Raw genomic sequence first — 23978 nt, 5'->3', positions numbered from 1 at the left:
TTTCCCATCCCTTCCCTGCCCCCATTCCAACCCCTTCCCTGAAATCCCCACCCCAACTCCGCCCCCTCCCTGCCCCCAGGGGGGGCAGGAGGGGTGTGGGGTGTGCCAGGGGCTCAGGGCAGGGAGTTGGGGTGTGGGGTGCAGGAGGGGTGAGGGGTGCGGCAGGGAGTCAGGGTGCAGGGTGCAGCAGGGGGCTCAGGGCAGGGGGTAGGGGTGCAGGAGGGGTGCGGGGTGCGGTGGGGGTTCAGGGCAGGGGATCGGGGTGCATGGTGCAGCAGGGGGTTGGGGTGCAGGAGGGGTGCAGGGTGCAGCAGGAGGCTCAGGGCAGGGAGTTCGGCTGCAGGAGGGGTTCGGGGGGGCGGGCTGCGGCCCGACGCGCACCTGGGGAAGGAGGCGCCACTCCGGGAAGCCGACGGAACCTGGGGAAGGAGGGGAGCGGGGGGGGGCGGTGTGGCTGTTGCTTCAGGCATTGCCCCCAACAGCTCCAATTGACCGGGAAGGGGGAACCCCGGTGCGCGTTGGGCCGGAGCCACTCTAGGCAAACGCTGGGGGAGGGCGGGGGGGAGCCGCGAGGAGCTCGCAGGCCGCAGAAAATAACCCCGCAGGCCGCATGTTTGAGACCCCTGCTCTAGACATTCAGAACCAAATGCAAAACCCTTTTCCTCAGCTTAGTTTTCCCTCAACTGTTCTCCTCACATTCACACACACACAGTCAACCTCGCCCCTTTTAAATACCTATCAACTACCTATACAATTTTTCCCTCCAAGTGTTAAAAGGAGAGTTAGTGAGCTTTTTTTAAACAAATAATTGTTATTGTTACTTTTAATTACACCTCTACCTAGATATAACGCGACTCTCTATAACACGAATTCGGATAAAACGCGGTAATGCAGTGCTCCGAGAGGGCAGGGCTCCGCACTCCGGCGGATCAAAGCAAGTTCAATATAACGCAGTTTCACCTATAATGCGGTAAGTTTTTTTGGCTCCCGAGGACAGCTTTATATCGAGGTAGAGGTGTATTTGATAGGTAGTCAGATACAGCATTGATGAAGGTGATTTTATTCCAATATAGATAGATAAATAAGCTAAACAACCTGGACTCACTTCTTGCACTGAGACATATACAACAGCCACTCCAGAAGGGAAAAAAAAACAGATTATGAATACAATATTGTATTATATTATACTATATTATACTATCAAGATACACAAAATAAAACTGAATTACTAAGCAATTTAAATTTAACATAGCATAACCGCACAACCTTTCAACTTGACTGCATTTCCTTGCGATCAAAATAAAACAATTTTTTATCACAATCTGGTGAGGAAGCAAAGGAGCGTCTAACTCAGCAGGAATAATGTGACAGTCAGCACAGAGTGATTTGAGAAATAAAGTGCTTATCATGGGACTATAATGGCATAGAGAGATGATTCATCAAGTCTATACTGGTCCATCCTGTTAGATGCCCAGCTAAGGCTGGACAATTCAGAGAAAGCTATTCAGACATCAGACTACGCCACATTGGGAAATATTGGTGATGGGGGAGGGGAGGTGTCTAGAGGGGCTAGGCATCCCTCTTAGTTAATATGCCAACTAGCATGACTGTAGATGTTGTTTCTGTTTATATATAAATGCCTCATCTTTTTCCAAAGACAACAGTTCTATGTGTTGAGGGCTTCATCTCAATGGATTTTGGTTTTCTGGGCTTCTCTCCACCTCTGCAAGGCAACTGCTGCAATGACTCACTACTCTCCCCTCTCCTCCGCTAAGCCATTGGTAGCATCCTACCAAATTCACAGCCACGAAAAAGGCATCACGGACTGTGAAATCTGGTCTTTTGTGTGCTTTTACCCTATGCTACATAGATTTCACCGGGGAGACCAGTATTTCTCAAATTGGGGGTCCTCACCCAAAAGGGAGTTGCAGGGGGGGTCACAGGGTTATTTTAAGGGGGTCATGGTATTGCCACCCTTACTTCTGCACTATCTTCAGAGCTGGGTGGCCAGAGAGCAACGGCTGTTGGCCGGGCGTCCAGCTCTGAAGGCAGCGCCTGGCCAGCAGCAGCGCAGAAGTAAGGGTAGCAGTACCACAACCTCCCCCTACAATAGCCCTGTGACCCCACTTCCCCAAACGCCAGGACCCCTACAATTACAACACCATGAAATTTCAGATTAAAGTAGCTAAAATCATGACATTTACGAATTTTAAAACCCTATGACCATGAAATTGACCAAAATGGACTGTGAATTTGGTAGGACCCTAGCCATTGGGATTCTTGATCAACACTCACCTGACTGCTGTTCAGAGCACTGCTGTCTGTTTCTGGGATGCAAGCCATTGTGCTTCTTCAATTCTAATACACTTAAAAGTGACAGCACTGCAATATTTTTTCCATGGTGCATGGATGCAGTCAAAGCTGTCCACACATCCTAGGATCAATGCAATCACTCAAGTGGCTTCATTTATCCATGGCATCCCTTTCCCAGCCAAAGTGCTAGGGCTGGAAGTACAGGTATAAAATAGTTGATGTTTTTCTTAAGTAGGAAGAAAATGAACCCCTTGTGGTGAGGGGTTGTTGGTTAGTGGCAGGAGCTTCCCAGTGAATGAAGGGGAGGAGGAAGATTGAAAAGAAAAAAAGCACTGCTGCCTAGGCAGTTCTTTTATATAAGATTAGCCAGATATCAACTCCTCTTGCTGGCTAAATCCTCTCTAGTCTGGATTCCATTTGACTTCCACTGCAGTTCAAATTACCTATAAGAGTTTCCCTTAGTGCTTTTTTTAATGTTGCTACTATTAAGTTCCTGGATTTCAAAATTTGCATTACAGCCATTCTGAGTGGCATCGGCACTTGATTCCGTGATAAGGACTAGGAAGGAGGAAGAGATTACTTGGAGAGAAAAAAAAGAGCTCAAACATAACATAAGAATGGGCATACTGAGTCAGACCAATGGTCCATCTAGTCCAGTATCCTGTCTTCTAACAGTGGCCAATGTCAGGTGCTTCAGAGGGAATGAACAGAACAGGCAATCATCAAGTGATCCATCCCGTGTCATCTACTCCCAGTTTCTGGCAATCAGAGGCTATGGACACCATCCCTGCCCATCCTGGCTAATAGCCGCTGATGGACTATCCTCCATGAATTTATCTAGTTTTTTTTTTTAACCCTGTTATAGTTTTGGCCTTCACAACATCCTCTAAATAAGAAGAACAGGAGTACTTGTGGCACCTTAGAGACTAACAAATTTATTAGAGCATAAGCTTTCGTGGACTACAGCCCACTTCTTCGGATGCGAGTTCCACACTTTGACTGTGTGTTGTGTGAAGAAATACTTCCTTTTGTTTGTTTTAAACCTGCTGCCTATTAGTTTAACTTGGTGACCCCTAGTTCTTGTGTTATGAGAAGTAGTAAATAACACTTCCTTATTTACTTTCTCCACATCAGTCATGATTTTATAGATCTCTATCATATTCCCCTTAGTCGTCTCTTTTCCAAGATGAAAAGTCCTCATCTTGTTAATCTCTCCTCATATGGAAGCGGTTCCATATCCCTAATCATTTTTGTTGTCCTTTTCTGGACCTTTTCAGGGTTTTTGAGATGGGGCGACCACATCTACCCACAGTATTCAAGATGTGGGCATACAATGGATTTATATAGAGGCAATATGATATTTTCTGTCTTATTATCTATCCCTTTCTTAATGGTTCCCAACATTCTGGTAGCTTTTTTGACTGCCATTGCACATTGAGTGGATGTTTTCAGAGAACTATCCACAATGACTCTAATCTCTGTCTCTTGAGTGGTAACAGCTAATTTAGACCCCATAATTGATCCCTGACCCTCTTGGCTAATAGCCACTGATGGACCTATCCTCCATATAAAACAGCAGCCAACATAACGGAAGAAAAATGAAAGGAATGTCAAATGCAATAGGGAAACCCGCTTTAATGTTCTAAAAATCTATCTTAATTTCTTCTGCCTCCTGGGAGTAATTGCAAAACGTATAATGTCTCAAGGGGCACGTCTAATAGGGAAGATTGTGTTTTTCTCGAAGGCAGGGGTGGGCAACCTACGGCCCGCGGGCCAGATTCGGCTCGCTGCTTCATTTCATCCGGCCTGTAGCGAGAGCGCCAACTCACCCCACTGCAGGGGGAAGCTGGGGTTACCAGGCCATTAAAAGTCTGGTCGGCTCTGCACAACTTCTGGAAGTGACCGGCATGTCCCTGCAGCCCGTAGGAGCAGGGGTGGTCAGGGAAGCTCCACATGCTTCCCCCACCCCCAGCGCCAGCTCCGCAGCTCCCATTGGCCGCGGTTCCCAGCCGATGGGAGCTATGGAGGCAGTGCCTGCGGGCGCAGGCAGCATGCACCGTGCAAAGCCCCCTGGCCAGGGGCTGGATATGTTGGCCGCTTCTGGGAGCAACATGGAGCCAGGGCAGGTAGGCAGCCTACCTTAGCTCCGCTGAGCAACTGACTGGGAGCTGCCTGAGGTAAGTGCCGCCCGGGAAGAGCCCACACCCCAAACACCCTGCCCCAGGTCAGACCCCCTCCCGCACGCTAACTCCCTCCCAGACACCGCACCCCCACCTGCATCCTAACCACCTGTCCCAGCCCTGAGTCCCCTCCCACACTCCAAACCCCTTGGCCCCAGCCCGGAGCCCCCCCTGCACCCCAAAACCCTCATCCCCAGCCCAGAGCTCATACCCCGGCCACAGCCCTCACCCCCTGCCATACCCCAACCCCCTGCCCCAGCCCAGAGCCCCTTCCCACACCCTCAACTCCTCATTTCTGGCCCCACCCCAGAGCCTAGGGAAAGCCCCGAGCTCTGCGCCCCCGCTCCCCCCCCCCCCCCGCCCGCGGGTTGGTGTGTGGTCCGTAACTGATTTTTTCTGTGCATCAGTGGCCCCTGATAGAAAAAAAGGTTCCTCGTCCTGGCTCTAAGGCATCTGGCATTGACCGTTGTCAGAAGCAGAGACCATTTTTCTGTTCTGGTAGGGCAGCTCCTATGTTCTTATGCTAAACCGGTAGTCAGAGTGCACGAAGTTTGACAGATCTCCATTTGATTGTGTGCATATGTACCACACTATATAGAAAGGAGAGAATAAATGAAAGAAAATTCACAAATGAAATTGCTTTTTATGGGTGTTTTCATCACAATTGTCCTCTCATTTGGGGCTGTGCAGTCAGATAAGTAATTTTACAGCAGTGGAATTTTCAGCCTTTGAGAAGGGACACTTAGGGTACATCTACACTACAGGGGGGAGTCGATTTAAGATACGCAAATTCAGCTACGTGAATAGCGTAGCTGAATTCGACGTATCGCAGCTGACTTACCCCGCTGTGAGGACGGTGGCAAAATCGACTTCTGCGGCTTTCTGTCGGCGGCGCTTACTCCCACCTCCGCTGGTGGAGTAAGAGCGCCGATTTGGGGATCGATTGTCGCGTCCCCAAGAGGTCGATTTCTACCCGCCGATTCAGGCGGGTAGTGTAGACCTAGCCATAGTAAGAACACCCAGAGCAGACAGGAGACTATTTATTTTGCATTCACCCACATGACCAGCTGTGTGATTTGTAGGGGCACCAAGATGCAGACTCCTGGATGGGGGATTCTCAAATGGCAGTGAGTTTCTTCACAGTCCAAACTTTCTGCATGAGGAAAGATTACAGAGTTTGGCCCTTAAAAAGTGTGAGACCCCAGCGTGTGTGCTTGTGTCACTTGTGTCTAAGGCAAGTTCCAGATTAACCTTATTATAAGTAGCACAGCCTATTATTAAAGTTGCCTGACACTTCCAATTAAAAGATTCTGTTTTCAATTCTTTACAACTTAGTCAAATATTAACTATTTGGGCAGAAATTTTCCTTGCTGGATGTCTGCCTGAGACTGAACTTTTTTTGGATTTTAGCCAAAATGGCTCAGGCATTTCCAAAAACAAAGCCAGGGGAAAATATGTTATTTTAGCCATTTTTTAAAAAATTCTAGCAATCTTTTGACTAGCTTTAGCTCAGGGGTTCTCAAACTGGGAGTTGGGACCCCTCAGGGGGTCATGAGGTTATTACATGAAAATCTGCTCAAATCTGGCCAAGTTCTAAGCCTTGAAAAACTTCAGTTTGCATGTGCTCATTAAAGACTTCTTAGATTTTAACAACTAAATTCCTGAAGACTCCGTCCACTCTGGCCATGCTCCAGCCTGGGGCTCAGCGGGATTTTCCCTGCAATTGCAGCTCTGGGCTGCTGTGAGCCAAGCCCACTCCAGGTCCAGGAACCTGAATTGTGAGCAGGAAGCATGTCTCCCATGCTTTCAGTGACATCGCCCCACACACAGAAATTGGGCCCAGAAATTGTGGAGGAAGAAGCTGCCTGATTTAAATGCAAAGAAGACAAGAACCAGATTTGTAAGGGGGAGAAATACAGATTGAGACATGTAAAAGCCTGGGGGTGACCGGCTAAGTGAGGAAAATGTGCCTGGGGGTGGAGGAGAAGGAACTGAGACTGGGAGTTGGGGTGGGAGTCTGGGACTGGCTGGGCAAGGAGACTTGAAGAAGATACCAGCAGTGAAAGAATCAGATTCAACAGGGAGTTTAAGGAGAGAGATTGGGATTGAGAGCCCATGGGGAATGTAGTGGGAGAGCAACTGGAGGTTCCGTTTGGGGAAAGAGGTAGATTGGTAGAGCCCTGCGCGGATACAAAAATGTGTATCCGCAGCTGATCCGCAAAAATGGTCTGTGGATATCCACATCCGCGGATGCGGATAGCTGCAGATATCCATGGATTTGCAGGGCTCTACTTACCATGGCTGGGCTGAGGCTTCCCCTGCCAGAGCCCGGTCGGGGAGAGCCACGCAGGGAGTTGTGGGGAACCCGCACAGAGTCATGGACCCTCCACCTGCCCTCAGCTGGCAGGGAGCTTGGGGGCAGGGACATGGCCGGGGACTGCTTTCAGCCACCACCCTCCCACGCACCGCAGGCAGGTAGAGGGACCCAGGCTCGCCACAGCTGCCAGTGTGGCTCTCCCTGACCTGGTTCCAGATATCCGCAGCTATAAAGCGGATACCCGCGGATTTGCAAGGTTCTATAGATTGGATATCACACTGGCACTGGAGAACTGGGTATGACTGGGCCAGGAAACTGGGACTGGAAGTGGAGGGAGACTGGGATGGGGAATCTAGCATTTGCCAAGAAAGGAGACTGGGACTGTGATGAAAAACCTAAGGAGTGGAGACTAGGACCGGCTAAGTGCGGAAAATGTGCCTGGAATGAATAGCAAGGGATGGGGAAGAGGCAAGACTGAGACAGGGACAGGTTAGAGGGAATGGGCAAAAGAGTCTGTGCCCACTAGAGCACACTTCTCTCCAGAACCTGGAATAGAACCAACATTCCTGGCTCTCACCACTCCTCTCGGTCAGCAAATATCGACAAAACCCACTGGCAACGTGTCCCGTCCCCCTCTAATGCTGGTACCAATAGAGGATGACAACACAGTGCCTTCAGTTACTCCATTAGCTCAAGTAGCAGTAGTCTGTGCAGTGGATCTAATGCATCCAACCCTTCTGATGATCCATGTGGAGGGTCAATATGGTGCTATATGATGGAATTTTTGTTTTTTCAAATTGCTTTTAAAAAAAACTAGGAAATTACACCCACACAAAACTATGTTAAGAGAACATTATTTAGGTTGCATAGGTGGTGGAACTAGGGGTGCTACCACACCCCCTGTCTTGAAATGGATTCCATTATCTAAAGAGTTTACAGTTTGGTTCAATGTCTCTGAGCACCCCCACTATAAACGTTGTAAGGTTGCAAAGTCAAATACTCAAAAGTGAGGAAAGGCCAGAATTAAGGTTGCCTGTGGCAAAAAAAAAAAAAAAAAAAAAGACGATGGCTGTATAAATATAGGCTATTGTAATGGATAAGTCTATAATGTATAAATATAGGCTATGATAATGGATATGCATACGGGACTGAACTGAAGTTGCACAGGGTTAGTGCTTGATTTTACGACCTTACTAAAATTCTTTTAAAATAGCTGTTTTGTGTATCATTAAAGTGTATCTTGTTTCATCTTATTAAACAGCACCACCGATTATTGTGAGACCCCCTATTAAAAAAGCCTCACCAGGCCTCTGATGCAATTTACTCAACAGCCCCATGGGGTCCTGAATTGCGCTTTATGAAACAACTCCAGCATTGCACTTTATCAAGCAGCCCCACCTTACCAGCATCATTCAGGTCCAAATTCCACCGTCTCTGCGGGCTGCACGCGGTTGCACCCCCTCCCAGCTGCTGGCTGCCTCCCTGCGCTAGTCTCTCCCGCGGCCTGATAGGGGTTGTCCGGCCCTTCCTTGCCTGCCCTTCTCCAGCTCTGCGCGGGGTAGGGAGCAGGAGGCTGGCTCACAGCGCCTCGCCCGGCCCGGCCCGCGGAGCACTGAGCTGCGGCTCCGCCCCTGCCGCCGAGTGTTTATTCCTCGCCACCTGCACCCGGCAGCAGCGCGGCCGGAGCGGGAGGGACCCAACTGTTGCCGGGGGAGCTGCAGCCTGCGCTCGCTGCTGAGGCGGACAGAAGCCCCCCGCGGAGTCGGGAGATGTGAGCCCTTCCCGCCCGCCCCATGTGCGCCCCCAGGTCCTGGAGGCGGGCGGGAGCCACCTGGCTTCTCATGCTGCAGCTGTTCCTGCCTTCTCCGGGGGCGCCAGGTAGGCTGGAGCCACTCTTTCCCTCAGCTTTCTGCCCCGTTCCCTAGGCACCTGCAGGGTGTGCGCGTCGCCCCCTCTTTCCGGCGGGACTTGAACTTGCTCCTTCTAGGTTTACGCGTTTGGAGGGTTTTGTCCCGTGGGATCCAACTGCAGCTAAGCACGTTTTAGTGGAGTGGCTCTCCAGATCCATCTAATTAGTGGCCCCGTGAGACAGCCCATATTATTATATTTATTATTAGATGCGTGGCTTATTGGAAATCCCCAGATCCAAGGGTTTGATCCTGCAAACGCTTGGGGGTCTGAGTAGCTTTGCTCATGGGGAGCACTTGAGCCAAACGGGACAGCTCGCAAAAGTGAACTTACTCACTTGCTAGGTGTTCACAGAAGTAGACCCTGTGCTCCCAATTCTGCAGCTAGAACTGTGCAGCAGCAGAGGTCTGTCCATCTGGATTTAGCAGCGTATCTGGACCTGTGTTTGCAAGTTGCAGCTTGCTTTCTGTAATGGACATCAATGGGTCACCGAATCCAAACACCCTGAACTTTGGGTAGGCTTGGGGATTCAGCCCTGGGAGTTTGAGAGTGTTTGGAATGATGGCTTTGATGCTGCCCATTATACTTATGAACTTTCTATTTGAAGTTCATATCCAGGCTTTTATTTCAAACCCTTGTTTGGCAATAATGAAGGGGGGGGGAGATGACTATGTAACAAAAGTGCAGATAGATCACTCACCTAAGCCTTTATTATCTAAAAATAGTCATTGGCATAAAGCATTGTTTGTTTTTAGTTTTACAAAAATTTGAGTGCCACTAAACCAACAAATAAAGGGACACTGACAATTTAAATATCATATGTAAACAAATTTCCATACTAGTGTTACTAATAACGCTGCAGACTAAATGTAAAGATTTTTAAAATATAACACCCTGAGCACTTCTCTGGGCTCTTTGTTTACCTTTAGCATACCTTTGATATGAGACAATAAAATAACTTTCTCTTCTCATAGAATCATAGAATATCAGAGTTGGAAGGGACCTGTTTATAGTTAGTTTCACTTTCAAGTTCTCTAGCCTGCAGGATTTCAAATGCTACAGGGGATAGTAGTATTTTAAAAGAACTGTTTTCACTGGATTTTTTTTTTAAGTTATTGGTTTCAGGTTTGATTAAAAGTGTATGTTTACCAAATGTAAATTTTGAGCCAAAGGTAAGTTCATGGAGCCCCTTTGAAATATTATTTAGATGGGGTGGTGCCCAAAATATTCCAGGTACTTGCCAATCACAGAAGAAGACAGTCCCAAAGAGCATTCACGCTGAATGCACGAGAGAGAGATAAAGGGACGGGAGACACCATATAGAGAAACTGGTCAGGTCAGTGATAGTTACACACCATATTAGCTCCCTGTTTTGTTTTAAATATAAACTATCCCCAACCCCTTCTTCCCCAAACCATTATTGGTTCCTGACTCAGCTCTCCTCTACAAATCATTATTGTGATGTTATAGAAAACAAACAAATCATAAAACCCTGGCTAACCTATGCCAGTACTGTCCTGGATCCTCCCTCAACAGAGCAACCCCAACCTCTCAAGCTGAACCGTTCCCATATCTCCCTGCTGAGAATCACCCTTCTTTTGCCCAAGTCAAATAGATAGAAAATACCTACACGCAAAATTGTTTTGAAGAGTACTTGTGTCTTTAGTTTTTCTGTTTGCAAGTGATGTCACCTAGAGTATGCCTTGGAGGTGATTCCCAGCATGGAATGACAGATTTGAGCTAAAAGAACAGGAGTACTTGTGGCACCTTAGAGACTAACAAATTTATTAGAGCATAAGCTTTCGTGGACTACAGCCCACTTCTTTGGATGCATATGCATCTAATAAATTTGTTAGTCTCTAAGGTGCCACAAGTACTCCTGTTCTTTTTGCGGATACAGACTAACACGGCTGCTACTCTGAAACCTGAGATTTGAGCTAGCGTGCTAAAAATAGCAGTGTGGAAGTTGCTGCACTGGTGGCAGCTTGGGCTGGCCACCAGCGCCCGGACCCAGCAGGGGTCAGGCAGGCTTGGATTCAGGCAACTAGTCTGAGCCGCCACCAGGGTAGCAATATCCACACTGCTATTTTTATCATCCTAGCTCAGTCAGAACTAATGCGAGTCTGTCTACCCACAATGGGAATCACACCTCTCAGCTGCTGTGTAGACATTCCCTTAGTGCCACGTCCTGTAGTGCATGCTCAGTCCATTTCAGACTGAGATCACCGGGAGCTTTGCCTGTGTAAGGATAGCAGGATTGGGCCTTTGGACTGCACAGTGCTGAGGATTTATGGGAGCCTGATCCTCATCTCGCACTGGTATACATCAAGAGTAATTCCCGTGAAGTCAGTGAGCTAAATGTTGTGAGAGGGAAATTGGGCCTATGCTGCTTAGCAGGAATCTTACAGGAATCTTTTTGCACCTCCAAGATCAAATAGCTCAAAGCATTCTAGATGTTAGGAGTGGAAGTGACCCCTTGGAAACTTAGTTAATTTTGCTCCATTTCACTACTGCCAGTCTCCACAACACTAAGGCCCAGATGCTCCAAGGTATTTAGGCACCTAATTCCCATTGATTTCCTTGGAAGTTAAGCACCTTTGAGGATCTGTGTCTAAACCTATACAGGCTTGATTCTGTTCCCATTTCAATCCATAACCAAACTCCTGTTGGTTCCAAGAGAAACAGAATTGCCCAAAAATGTGTTTATCCTGGATGCTTTTGAATATCTGTAGAGATGGTGTATGAGAGGTCATCGAGTCCAGTCCCCTGCCCGCATGGCAGGACCAAATACTGTCTAGACCATCCCTGATAGACATTTATCTAACCTACTCTTAAATATCTCCAGAGACGGAGATTCCACAACCTCCCTAGGCAATTTGTTCCAGTGTTTAACCACCCTGACAGTTAGGAACTTTTTCCTAATGTCCAACCTAGACCTCCCTTGCTGCAGTTTAAACCCATTGTTCTAGTCCAGTCCCATGCATCTATGGTTTTGAAATTCTTTTTTAATAGGAGTTCACAGTGTGCACTCTATTTGACACAGCTCATTTCCTTTTGGGCAATTAATTGTCTGTACTTCATCAACTTTAATCCATTAACCCTGACATTTCAGTAAATGGAATGCAGGTTCCTCACCAATTTAAATTCAACCATAGGATCTACTTGTCTTCTAGAGACAAGCAGGGAGAGCCCTTGTTTGATTTGGCTCTTCTTAATTGTGGCCTTAATTGCCATGAATTGTTTTGATGGGGTTATGGCAGCAGGGTTAACTTCCAGTTATTCATGAGATTAGGGCAGTGCTGCTGTCAATGTGAATCAGAAATTCCTGATATTCAGGAGGGTAGTGAATATTGCTCCTGGTCAAAAGCTAGCACAAAGATCCCGGAATAATTCTTTTATAAAATTGTGATCGAATTGCTTTTTTGATTGACAGAAAATTGTTTTTGCTTTTTATTGTTTGAGGAAGGTTAAAAAAAAAAAAGGCGAAAAGAGTTTTGTTGGTTGCGGGGAATGGCTCCTCAATGTTCCCTTCCAGCAGAACAGGACAGCCACTGGCTGAGAGCATGTTGCCCCAAAGCCTCTTCCTCATTTGCTTTAGGCATGCCCTCAAATTTCTCATGTGCAGTCAACCACACGAAGGAATAACGGAGAAGCTGTGCATTTAGTTGCAGGGGTAGAGCCATAGCCTCAGTCCTCCCCTACACTCTGGCAGCACAAGACAACTGGAAAGCTATTTTAATTGGCCTCTCTCAACATTATGCTTCTGTAAAGGAATCCCCATGTGGTGCAGAGCTCGCTGAGCTACTCCATCCTCTCAGCAGAGGGGTTGTGACCAGAGCACCTTTCTTGCTGCAGAGAGCCCCTGCTTCCAGACCTGGATAGATGGACATAATATAGTTCTAAAGCTACTGGAGTTGTCCTGAGGGCCTAGCCTGGAACTGTAACAGGCCAGGATTGTTGTTAGAGGCTTAGAATCATAGAATATCAGGGTTGGAAGGGACCTCAGGAGGTCATCTAGTCCAACCCCCTGCTCAAAGCAGGGCCAATCCCCAATTTTTGCCCCAGATCCCTAAATGGCCCCCTCCAAGGATTGAGCTCACAACCCTGGGTTTACTAGGCCAATGCTCAAACCACTGAGCTATCCCCTCTCCCTTCTGGGGTTCAAAGAAAACTTTGCAACCGAGCTGCACAAACTCAATTCTGGCATGGTCCAAGAGCTGTCCCATAATCCCTCTACTTTGGATTTTCTGTTGTTTGGCAACCTGTAGAACAGTGGGGTAGCAGCATTCAACCTTAATCTGGATTTTTTACTTTCAAATACACTGATCACCTAACGTTTTGGGGTTGTTGGGTTTGGTTTTGTTTTGTTTTTTGTTTGTTGGTTTGGTCTGTTTTTTTAGTGCATGGTTCATATAGTACTTGGATTGTGCTATGGTATTTTAGACATCTCTGAAATTTTAGACATCCCAGTTATGAAGTCCCATTATCTGATATTCTGGGCATGATCTGACAATTATCTGGATGTGTGTTAAAGAGAGAAATCCCATATGCAATACATCTTAATGCTATGTTAATGAAGGCTTTTTGGTGGAAGGTCGGAAGAGATCTTTGTAAATCAATCTTTAATCTCCTGTTAAAAATCTGTCCTCTGGAAAGAGAGGAGAATTTAGGACCTTTTCTCCCACTCACTGATTTCATTGTTGAATCGGCAAAAAAGTCAGGAGAATTTAGTAAGTTCTTCTTGACCATGTGCGAGCACTCAGCTCTTTTCATGAACAGCTCTGTAAATGCTCCCTACCAACAACTTCCCCGCCCTCCCCCGCTCCAGAAAAAACCCCAACCCATAATCTCTTCATTATAGGAAACACAAATTAGAAGGGTTGTATCTTCAAAGTGCAAGCGCTCTGATATATTTATTAGTGCTTAAATAGCACTGGAATTGTGGTTTGGGAATACCAGATAAGACCTTCAGAGGCGCCTTCTCAAAATTCCTTCTGATGTTTTTTTTGTAATTAAGGCTCCCAGAGGTGTATGGGCTGCCAAATCTGATTTTATTTTCTTTGTGGTTAATCTGCTGCTTTGTTTCTATCAGGACACATTTTCCATGATTTGGAAAGTAACCAGAGTCTGTTAGTGCCAAGAAGCAACCCTAGCCATCTCATTAAGTAAACTTGAGGATATGTATTCCCTTTACATTCACTGGAGCACTGTAATAAGGAGCTGTTGTCTGAGAAATAGAGAAGAGCAAGAGGATAAAGGAGCAGAATATTTATTAGCTAACCTAATACAGTGTCAAACAGAGAATCTCCAATTTAAGGCATGCAACATTCATCTAAAAAACAGGCCGTTGTGTAGACTTATGGATATACACTCTGTGTCTTTGCAATCCATTGATAAAAATGGAGTTAACTTCAAAATAGGTGTAAGTCACTTGGGGGCATGGATCAGCGGGTCTTAATGGGTCGAGAGAAAACATTGGCTACTGTAAATTGCGAAAGAATGACTTGTTTGATTTACGTATATTATTCAAGGTGGAAACGTTATGTTGATGACTTAATGTTATAAGTGAGATTTTTAGTCACTCGGTACATTCTAGATTACAGCTTCACAGATTACAGTATCAGAAATTTGACCTCTTTCTGGACATGTAATATTTTGTATTACTCTTAAGTGTACATCGTGCATATATGCAGCAGGGTTGAATTATGGCTGCCATGGAAACATCCATACCCCCTGTATATTAGGGAAAGGAACTCTGAACCAGCCCTAGATCAGCCAATACTCAGTGGAACCCTGGGGCGGGTCTGGCATGACTATTTGGTCTATGGTATTCTCAGGCTTTGTGCAGTGGGTTGTGGAGGAAGATGAGTTTCATTCAGAAAGATGAAGATGAAAAGAAGAGCTGGGTTCAAGGAGTAAAGAGGTGTAGGCATGAGGGAAACTATGTAAGAAAGAAATGATCTCTGAATACAATCAAGCTGTTCTTTGTTCCCTTCTAATCTATGTATTTCTCATATGAAACTGTTTCAGATCATGGTGTGATTCATGCTTTTGATTCTGATTTCCAGAACTAGACACAAACTACTCCTTTAATTTGAAATAGAAGTAGCTGAGCATAGAAGGCATAGAAACATAAAATAGCAGTGGATGTGGAATAAATAAGAAAGCTGGATTTGTATTGCAGCTTCACATGTCAACATTCAATTTCAGTTGCTAACTTTACTCTTCCTGGAGTATTGCTCTCTAATGTGATTACTTTTCTTAATTCCAAGACAAGCATGATCATGTGGTATTCCTCGAGTATTTTTTTTTCTTTAGTGGTTTGTTATGTTTGTTTTTATGATTGCGACTTGTGTGGAACTTCATTTTTATTGTTCCTCTGCAAGAGACTATTGAACACTTACAAACTATGTCATTGCTGTTGGAGATATTGTCACTTTTGGGGAACTCCTCCCAATAATATATGACCAATGATTAAGAGAGAGAAAAACACCTAAGTAAAGATGGGAATCCAAAACAAAGCTCCAGTTCCAGACCAAATGGAAGAAGCTCAGATTTGTATCTGGATTGTACACGTCAGTGTATACATTTCTAGATTGAAATAAGCCTTTGTTTAAAGATTCTTGTTTAGGAGATCTATAGGTCAGATTCTGTGTTGAACTAGCTGCTCCAGCGATGTAAAGGGCTTTACCCAATCTGCCTGGCCTGAACAAAGGACTTCCCAACTGCTAGAATGGCCCTACCCCAACCCTCAGAATAGGGGGCATGGCCAGAGCACACTGGACTCCTGTTACTCTCTGCTACCCACAGATTCTGAGGCTACTCTGACCGGAGCCACAGGCAAGCCCTTGGATGAGCTTTGACTATAAGAAGCACAGAGGTGACATAAAGCCCTATTTGCCCCCTCTGGCTTCCACCTCAGTTCCCAGGCTGAGCATAGGAATGGCATAAGAGAGATCAGACTGGTAGAGTGTTACTTTACTGGGTATATAGAACCTTGAATCCGCTTTTAGCGATCTCTGCATTTGAGTTTGAGTAACCCGTAAAAACATAGACATCAAGGAGTGGATATCTGAGCATTTAGATGAAAGGAGATAATTTTTTCTATTAGATTTTCAGGGGATTTCAAGAACTGTCAGACACTGTGAAAGTAGTAAGTGTCCTTGCCTGTGGTTTGCATAAGACTTAACTTGTCTTTCGCTGTCTTTTCTGAAAGTATAGCAGTATCCTGTTTTTGTAGTGTATAATGTTTGAACTGATAATGTACAGGATGTAGATCAGAAACATTTAAAAGCGGCAATGCTCTAGGAAGGCGGAGGCACGTGTGGTTGCTCATGGAGGTTTGGACATAAACAGGGGCGGCAAGTTAGGAAGTGGGTGGCTGTCCCGTGCAGCTCCGTGCTACGCTACACTCTGCTGGCTCCTGGCATCAACTGCCCCCGCAGGGTCCTAGCGCCCCCCAACCACTAGTGCCAGGGCAGACTGACCCTGACCTTGCCCTTCCACCTTGGACGGACAGGCCCTTCCCTTTTCTGGCGGGACCCTCCACCAGCACAGGAAGCCCCCCGGCCCGCAGTCACTGGTCCTGTCCCAGGCTGGGCAAGGGGCAGCTCCATCCCCAGTGAGGGGCAGCAGCAGGGAAGGAGGCGCACATGGGATGGCAGCCCCCTGCCCCCGGTACCCACCACAGGGGAGGCGAGGGGGCTTCCTGGACCTGAGAGGGGGGCCCTAGGAGCACATGCAGTGACAGTGGTGCAAGGTGAGTGTGCTGCCGGAGGAGAGAGGGGGCCCCTCCCCCGGAGCTCGCTGCTGCCGGTGGGGAAAGTCCTCCTCTCTGGCCCCAGGGCAGCCTGCCTGCACCCCAAACTCCTCATCCCCAGCCCTGCCCCACCCCAGAGCCCATAGTCCCAGCCAGAGCCCGCACACCCTAACTCTCTGCCCTAGCTCTAAGCCCCCTCCTGCACCATGAACCCCTCATCCCCAGCCCCACCCCGTAGTCCTCACCCCTGCACCCCAACCCTCTGCCTGAGCCCTTCCTATACCCCTAACCCCTCATCACCAGCCCCACCCCAGAGCCCACACATTTTTACATTATTTAAAAATATATATATTGGCTTACAAGGCAAGTGTTGCGGGGGCGGGACTTGGACCTGTTCTGTGCACCACCAAAAATTATACAAACCTGCCACCCCTGGACATAAAAAGGTGGCAGACCAAAGTGGGGATGAAGCTGTTCAACTTTCCAAATTTAATTAAACCTTGGATAGCTTTATAGACAAGACTTGGCAGTATTTCAGGTTTCACCATCCAAGAATGCCTTTTACTGATCATAGCAAGTACAGTAGTTATAGGCTTCTGTCTAGAAAGTAATTGAAATATGTGTACCCTGCCCTCAGACCACCCCGATCAGTGTAAAACATTGTCTCTCTGGTCCTACTGTATATATTTATTTTATTAAAGGTATTTTTTTGCTGCTCATTACTCTAGTATCTATATGTAACAGAAGCAGATGGTTAGGCTAAATACCTCCCCATTTATGATTCCATGTTCAGCAACAGTCAGTTAAAACTGTGGGCTAATTAAAAACAGCAGCAGATTATAAAAAATGACCGGTAGCTTTTCCAGAAGTAAAGCACTTTTAATACACAGGAAGACTGATAAAAACAGTGCTTCAGCTGTAAATAGATGGATGGTTATATTGCTATATAAAGCAGCAGGGACAGAAGCACATAGTCTCAGATCACTCTGGACTCCTCCCTGCAGCAGAATGAAATGAATGTTTGGACACCTCAACAATTATTTTTTTCCTGTGTGTTATCAGAGCGCAATTGCTCAACCTGAGACTCCAGTACTCCTTTCCTTGAGGCTTATGTAGCAACCCAGGTTCTTCTCACGCAATTACCTTTCACCACACCAGTGAGCAAGGCTAGTTCAGACACGTTGAAAAACCTGAGGCATCAGAGGGGCCTTGGATTTGGGGGTGATGGGACCAGGTTTGCCAAATGTGATTGAGTCACATGCTCCATGTGTCTGGAAGCTTGAATGTCGGGCACAAGGAGGAGAAAGGAGTTGTGTGCGTATCGAACAGTGAAAAGCACCCCGATGGCATGAATTTAAGGATGATGCTTTCAAGTCTACTGGGCTACTTCCAGCTGGCCGCTAATTTCATGTGAGAGATCACAACATAGCAGGGTTGTTGAGCTCACCATGTGGGAATAAACTGTAGTGCTCTTCTGGGATAGGCAGGGAGATAGTCCCAACACCTTCCTAATTCTCTGGAAATGACACAGGGCAGGGTTTCCTATTGCACTACCTGCTATTTGGCTGCTAGATTGGAGGGGAATTGATGGATGTTTAGCTCGTATATGTTCCTTGCAGACACTGAATTGGGAGTGCTCTGCTGGGCTGGATCAGAGGGATGGAGTTGCTGTCTCCCAGAATAGTATCCTGTCATTTGCAAGCCTAGCTATAGGCTGGAGATAGATGTTCAAGGAGATTGTTTTGCTGTCTTTCAAGCTGCCGTGTCAGACTGACCTGATAGTTTTGCTGCCTGCAATAGGTCAGGAGATGGAGAAGCCTTAGTTAGGCTTACGGGCCATTTTTGTCTCACCTTTGGAATTCTAAACTAGAGAGGAGTATTGAACTGACACCTTGGAGGAACAATGAGCCCTGGAGAAAGGGGGGATGGGGGCAAGGTTTCACACACCATCTAGAAGCTTGATCCTAGTTCTAGGAAATGGTGGAGACTTAGGCCTAGGAGTTTAACTCCATAAATTAACTCTAATTTCACAGGAGGAAAAACTCTAGTCCAGACAAAGTTTTGTTAATAGGTCAAATAACGTCAGAAACACCCTTCAGGCAATAAATATAAAGTTATCAATTTTAAGTGGACCATTGTTGCTTAATGGATAATAGCCCTCTGTAGTGTGAGCATCATAACCATTCTTTGCTGAGGACATGTGCAAAGAGAGGCTCATTCTAATGCCCCATGTGTATAATTTAGGAGCTGGTCAAAAATCAGATTATAGCTTTCATGAATCCTCTTCTAACTCTGTGCTCACTAAAAGTGCAAAACACAGGCTAATTCCCGAAGCACACCTTAGTTCAAGCCTTGAGAATTTTGAAAAATATTATTCCGAGCTCAGATAGCCTCATACAAAACTTTTCCGTTTCCTGGCAAAATCTGTTTTTTGTGGCAGATGGTGGTGTCCTGTTCTGGGGCACTGGAAGCTCATGTTTGTGGATGTTGTTAGTAGTGATAAAGCGGCAATGCTAAGTGTAATTGAGAGAGCTGTGAAAAATATTCATAAAGGGTTAGTTGGGGTTATTTTTTTCACATTTTGTTATAAATTCAAAATAAATCTATTTCTGAAAAACTGCTGGTATATAAGTTTTTGTTTGTTTGTTTGTTTTTTGTTTTTTTTTAAGGAATGGGACATTTTTATTTATCTTTAAGCAAAAATGGTTTTGCTTTTAAAACATACAGAAATTCAGTTTTAGCTATTTCCATTGCAAAAATAGTCATTTTTGTCAACATTCGATGTGAAACTGCTCAAATCTGAAAAGAGAGTTTACATTTCACAACAACCAGTCTGAGGCAGTACTGACTTTCCATCACTTGAATTCAAAATAAAGCAATAGAGACTGACCATAACAACTTTCCCCTTAATTATCAAGTGTGCCTCAAGCAAATGACTTTGCAGGCAGCCTAGGGTTTGGTTGAACCAGCTCTGCCAGTGAGTTGTCACTGCACTTGTCACGTTTGCTCCAAACACTCAGCTTGTTTCACCCTGTCAGCAAAGTGAGCCAAAAAGAATAGTCATGCCTGGGTTCCAAGATGTCTGCCTCCACCACCGCCTTCCCAGGAGCCTCCCAGCAACCCTTCCAGAGGGCTGGGTGTATTAGCTTCTTCTCTCCTCTGGCCTGTGAATGACCCCACACTGCCCTGGAGTCTCTCAGCAGCCCCTCAACTAATGCTCCCTTTTCCCAGCATGTGTCTCCATATCTTGGATCCCTGCTGGAGCAATGAATTTTGAGCCCTCCTCTGCCTTATTCCACTTTCACATGACAAATCCTGTGCTTCTCTTCCCCCTTCTAGGCCTTCTGCCCCCTCACACCTTTCTCCCCCCCCCCTCTCTGATTCCCAACATCTCCTCCTCTCTCCCTTTACACCAACTCTGTTGACTTTTCCTGCTATTGCTTCAGTGCCTCCTCCCACTGCTGTCTCTCTCTCAAATATCCTTCTTATCTTCACCTCAGTCATATCTCCTCCTCATCTCTGGTGATTGTCACTCTCAGTCCAAGCCAATCCTCCATTCCTACACTGTACTCCTCTCCCACGTGTTCACACCCACCTCCCAACTTACTGCCATTCTTATTCCAACCCCCCCACACCTCCTTTCTTTCACCTGCTTTCCTTGGAATTCATGCTGCTTTTCTAAAAAACTCCTCAAGCTCCAGGCCCTTTTTATCTCTCATTCCCCCCTACCCCACCCCCTGGCTCTCCCCTGATGACTACTGCTGTTGCTGCCTCCTTCACCTCCTCCCTGTCTCAGGTCTTGTCTTCACGTACGGTGCTACAGCAACGGTGCCACTGCAGCACTTTAGGGAAGATGCTACTATGCTGATGGGAGAGCTTCTCCCATCTGTGTAATTAATCCACCTGCCCAAGAAGCGGTAGCTGTCTCGACGGGGAGAAGCTCTCATTTAACAAAGCGCTGTCTACACCGGGTGTTAAGTCAGTATAATAGCATTGCTCAGGGGGATGCATTTTTTCACACCCCTGAGTGACATAGTTATACCAGTATAGGTCTGTAGTGTAGACCTGGCCTCAGTCTTTGGCCTTATAACCCCTAATTGGTTGAGTTCTAAGCTGAGATTTCACCAACCACCTGCAAACACCGCAGGCTCTTTAACAGTTTTAACAAGGAGTCACGGACAGTCCCCTTGGATATTCCAGTATGTCTTGCCATCCACATAGATTGCTCCATACACCAAGAATCACAGAAATATTCAGGTTACTCCTGATTCCAATGAACCAGTCACTTACCCCAGGTCAATTGCACTTTAGGTCTCATACCAAAGACAACGCTTGTAGCCAATCCTGTAATAAGCTATATGAAGATGTATTAAATAAGAAAAGGAAACTAGAGAGTTACTTAAAGGTTAAAACAAGTGAACGTAGACACACAAATGAGTTATAGTCCCTAGGTTTCAAAAGCTACTATAGGCTTCTATAATCAGCAAGTGCTGTTTGACCTTTAGGGCTAAGACAGGCTAAGCAGCTGGGGATCTCTTCCTTATGCCTAGAAACACCTTCCCTTCCACCCAGAGTCCAAGCAGCATATAGATCCCTAGTTAATTTTTTATGGGTTTTTTATCCCCCTCCTTCCATGTGCTCGAGCTGCAAACTCAGCTGATGGAAAGAGTCCACTTGCATGACTCATCTTCACGGGGAGGAGAGCAGAACAATAAGAGTCTTGAGTTCTTTTTTCGATAATTCCTCTATCAGATGTGGGGAGTTTCCAGTTGTAAGATCCAGCCATAGCCTGCCTGATATTGATTGGCCTCCTCTTTTGGGAGGGGCATAACAATTTCTGTAGAAAAGCAGCTCTTCACACTAATTAATGTCTCTCTCCTCTATGGCGATTCATACAATCACAGAGGCTTCATACAATCGCTTAAGTATTGCATAACAATATGGAACACAAATATTATGAGTAAGATTAATGCATGCAGCAACTCACAAGCATGCAATAGAGTCTAAATACTGAACACATCCTTATCATTCTAATACCTATTTTTTTCTATATTAACCTACCAGTGAGCCAGACAGATTCCAGCTGTGTAGCTGTCACTGTCCAGTTGAGACATGGGAACCTTGGCATGAGCTGGTGCCTGGTCTGGCAGTGCCACATTAGTACATAGAGGAGACCGCCAACTCCACTCCATTGGAAATCAGGTCACTTTTTAAAATGCCTAAACATAGTTTTAGGTGCCATAGCTCAGGGGTTAGCAAATTGGTCTAGTAAACCAAGGGTGACAAGTTCAGATCTGCCTGGGTAGTAGTTTCTGTCTTGTCTGTTGCTCCCCCTATCAAGTCGCTCATTGGCTACTCTCTCTATTCAGTGGGAGGAGGGGGACAATAACAGAAAATGTGGAAACGGCAGAAGTGCTAAATGAGATTTGGCTTTCACCAAAAAGGTTAGTAGTGATTGGACATCTAACAAAGTGAATGCCAGTGAAAATGAGGTAGGATCGGAGGCTAAAATAGGGAAAGAACAAGTTAAAAATTACTTAGACAAGTTAGATGTCTTCAAATCACCAGGGCCTGATGAAATTCATCCTCCTAGAATACTCGAGGAGCTGACTGAGGAGATAGTTGAGCCATTAGCAATTATCTTTGAAAAGTTATGGAATACGGAAGAGATTCTATTGGACTGGAAAAGAGCAAAGATAGTGCCAATCAATAAAAAGGGAAATAAGGACAAGCTGGGGAATTACAGACTGGTCAGCTTAACTTCAGTACCCAGAAAGATAATAATGAGGAGTCCTGATGGCACCTTAGAAACTAACAAATTTATTTGGGCATAAGCTTTCGTGGGCTAGAGCCCACTTCATCAGATGCATGAAGTAAAAAATACAGGAGCAGGTTTAAATACATGAAAGGATGGGGGTTGCTTTACCAAGTGTGAGGTCAGTCTAATGAGATAAATCAATTAACAGCAGGATACCAAGGGAGGAAAAATAACTTTTGAAGTGGTAATGAGAATGGACCATTACAGACAGTTGACAAGAAGGTGTGGGTAACAGTAGGGAGAAATTAGTAATGGGGAAATTAAGTTTAAGTTTTGTAATGACCCAACCACTCCCAGTCTTTATTCAGGCCTAATCTGATGGTATCAGTTTGCAAATTAATTCCAGTTCTGCAGTTTCACATTGTAGTCTGTTTTTGAAGTTTTTTTGTTGAAGAATTGCCACTTTTAGGTCTGTTATTGAGTGAGCAGGGAGGTTGAAGTGTTCTCCTACTGGTTTTTGAATGTTATGATTCCTGGTGTCAGATTTGTGTCCATTTATTCTTTTGCGTAGAGACTGTCCAGTTTGGCCAATGTACATGGCAAAGGAGCATTGCTGGAACATGATGGCATATATCACATTGGTAGATGTGCAGGTGAATGAGCCCTGGATGGTGTGACTGATGTGGTTAGGTCCTATGATGGTGTCCCTTGAATAGATATAGGGACAGAGTTGGCACTGGGGTTTGTAGCAGGGTTTGGTTCCTGGGTTGGTGTTTTCGTTGTGTGGCGTGTAGTTGCTGGTGAGTATTTGCTTCAGGTTGGGGGGCTGTCTGTAGACAAGGACTGGCCTGTCTCCCAAGGACTGTGAGAGGGATTGTCCTTCAGGATAGGTTGTAGATCTTTGATGATGCACTGGAGAGGTTCTAGTTGGGGGCTAGTGGCATTCTGTTACTTTCTTTGTTGGGCCTGACTTGTAGGAGGTGACTTCTTGGTACCCTTCTGGCTCTTTCAGTCTGTTTCTTCACTTCACCAGGTGGGTATTGCAGTTTTAAGAACGCTTGATAGAGATTCTGTAGATGTTTGTCTCTGTCTGAGGGATCGGAACAAATGTGGTTGTATCTTAGAGTGTGGCTGTAGACAATGGATCGTGTGATGTGGTCTGGATTAAAGCTGGAGGCATGTAAGTATAGCGGTCAGTAGGTTTCTGGTATAGGGTGGTGTTTATGTGACCATTGCTTATTAGCACTGTAGTGTCTAGGAAGTGGACCTCTTGTGTGGACTGGTCCAGGCTGAGGTTGATGGTAGGGTGGAAATTGTTGAAATCTTAGTGGAATTCCTCAAGGGACTCCTTCCCATGGGTCCAGATGATGAAGATGTCATCAGTGTAGCGCAAGTAGAGTAGGGGCATTAGGGGACGAGAGCTGAGGAAGCGTTGTTCTAAGTCAGCCATAAAAATGTTGGTATACTGAGGGGCCATGTCGGTACCAATAGCAGTCCCGCTGACTTTAAGGTATACATTGTCCCCAAATCTGAAATCGTTGTGGGTGAGGACAAAGTCACAAAGTTCAGCCACCAGGTTTGCAGTGATGGTATTGGGGATGCTATTCCCAATGGCTTGTAGTCCATCTTTGTGTGGAATGTTGGTGTAGAGGGCTTCTACATCCATAGTGGCTAGGATGGTGTTTTCTGGAAGATCATCAAAGGATTGTAGTTTCCTCAGGAAGTCAGTGGTGTCTTGAAAGA

At 46.0% G+C, this 23978-nt stretch overlaps 1 protein-coding gene and 1 long non-coding RNA gene across 3 annotated transcripts in view; one reads left to right on the top strand and one right to left on the bottom strand.

Annotated features, from left to right (window-relative positions):
- LOC135982371 (uncharacterized) overlaps positions 1 to 8355 on the bottom strand; it is a 95001-nt gene extending 86646 nt beyond the window's left edge. Inside the window, exon 1 of the long non-coding RNA XR_010599702.1 lies at positions 8214 to 8355. This is a non-coding gene — a long non-coding RNA (uncharacterized LOC135982371). The remainder of the gene's footprint in view (positions 1 to 8213) is intronic.
- A 101-nt stretch (positions 8356 to 8456) lies between these two features.
- IL20RA (interleukin 20 receptor subunit alpha) overlaps positions 8457 to 23978 on the top strand; it is a 38210-nt gene continuing 22688 nt past the window's right edge. Inside the window, exon 1 of one of the 2 annotated variants that reach the window (XM_024113097.3) lies at positions 8457 to 8688. In XM_024113097.3, coding sequence (XP_023968865.2) covers positions 8604 to 8688 — 85 coding nt within the window. In that variant the 5' untranslated portion in view covers positions 8457 to 8603. The remainder of the gene's footprint in view (positions 8689 to 23978) is intronic. The other variant, XM_042848194.2, reaches the window with a different exon arrangement.

Source organism: Chrysemys picta, chromosome 3 (assembly GCF_011386835.1).
Source record: "Chrysemys picta bellii isolate R12L10 chromosome 3, ASM1138683v2, whole genome shotgun sequence".
Classification (NCBI taxonomy): Eukaryota; Metazoa; Chordata; order Testudines; family Emydidae; genus Chrysemys; species Chrysemys picta.
Note: the sequence above shows the minus strand (reverse complement) of the source record. Positions and strands in the feature narration are given on the sequence as shown.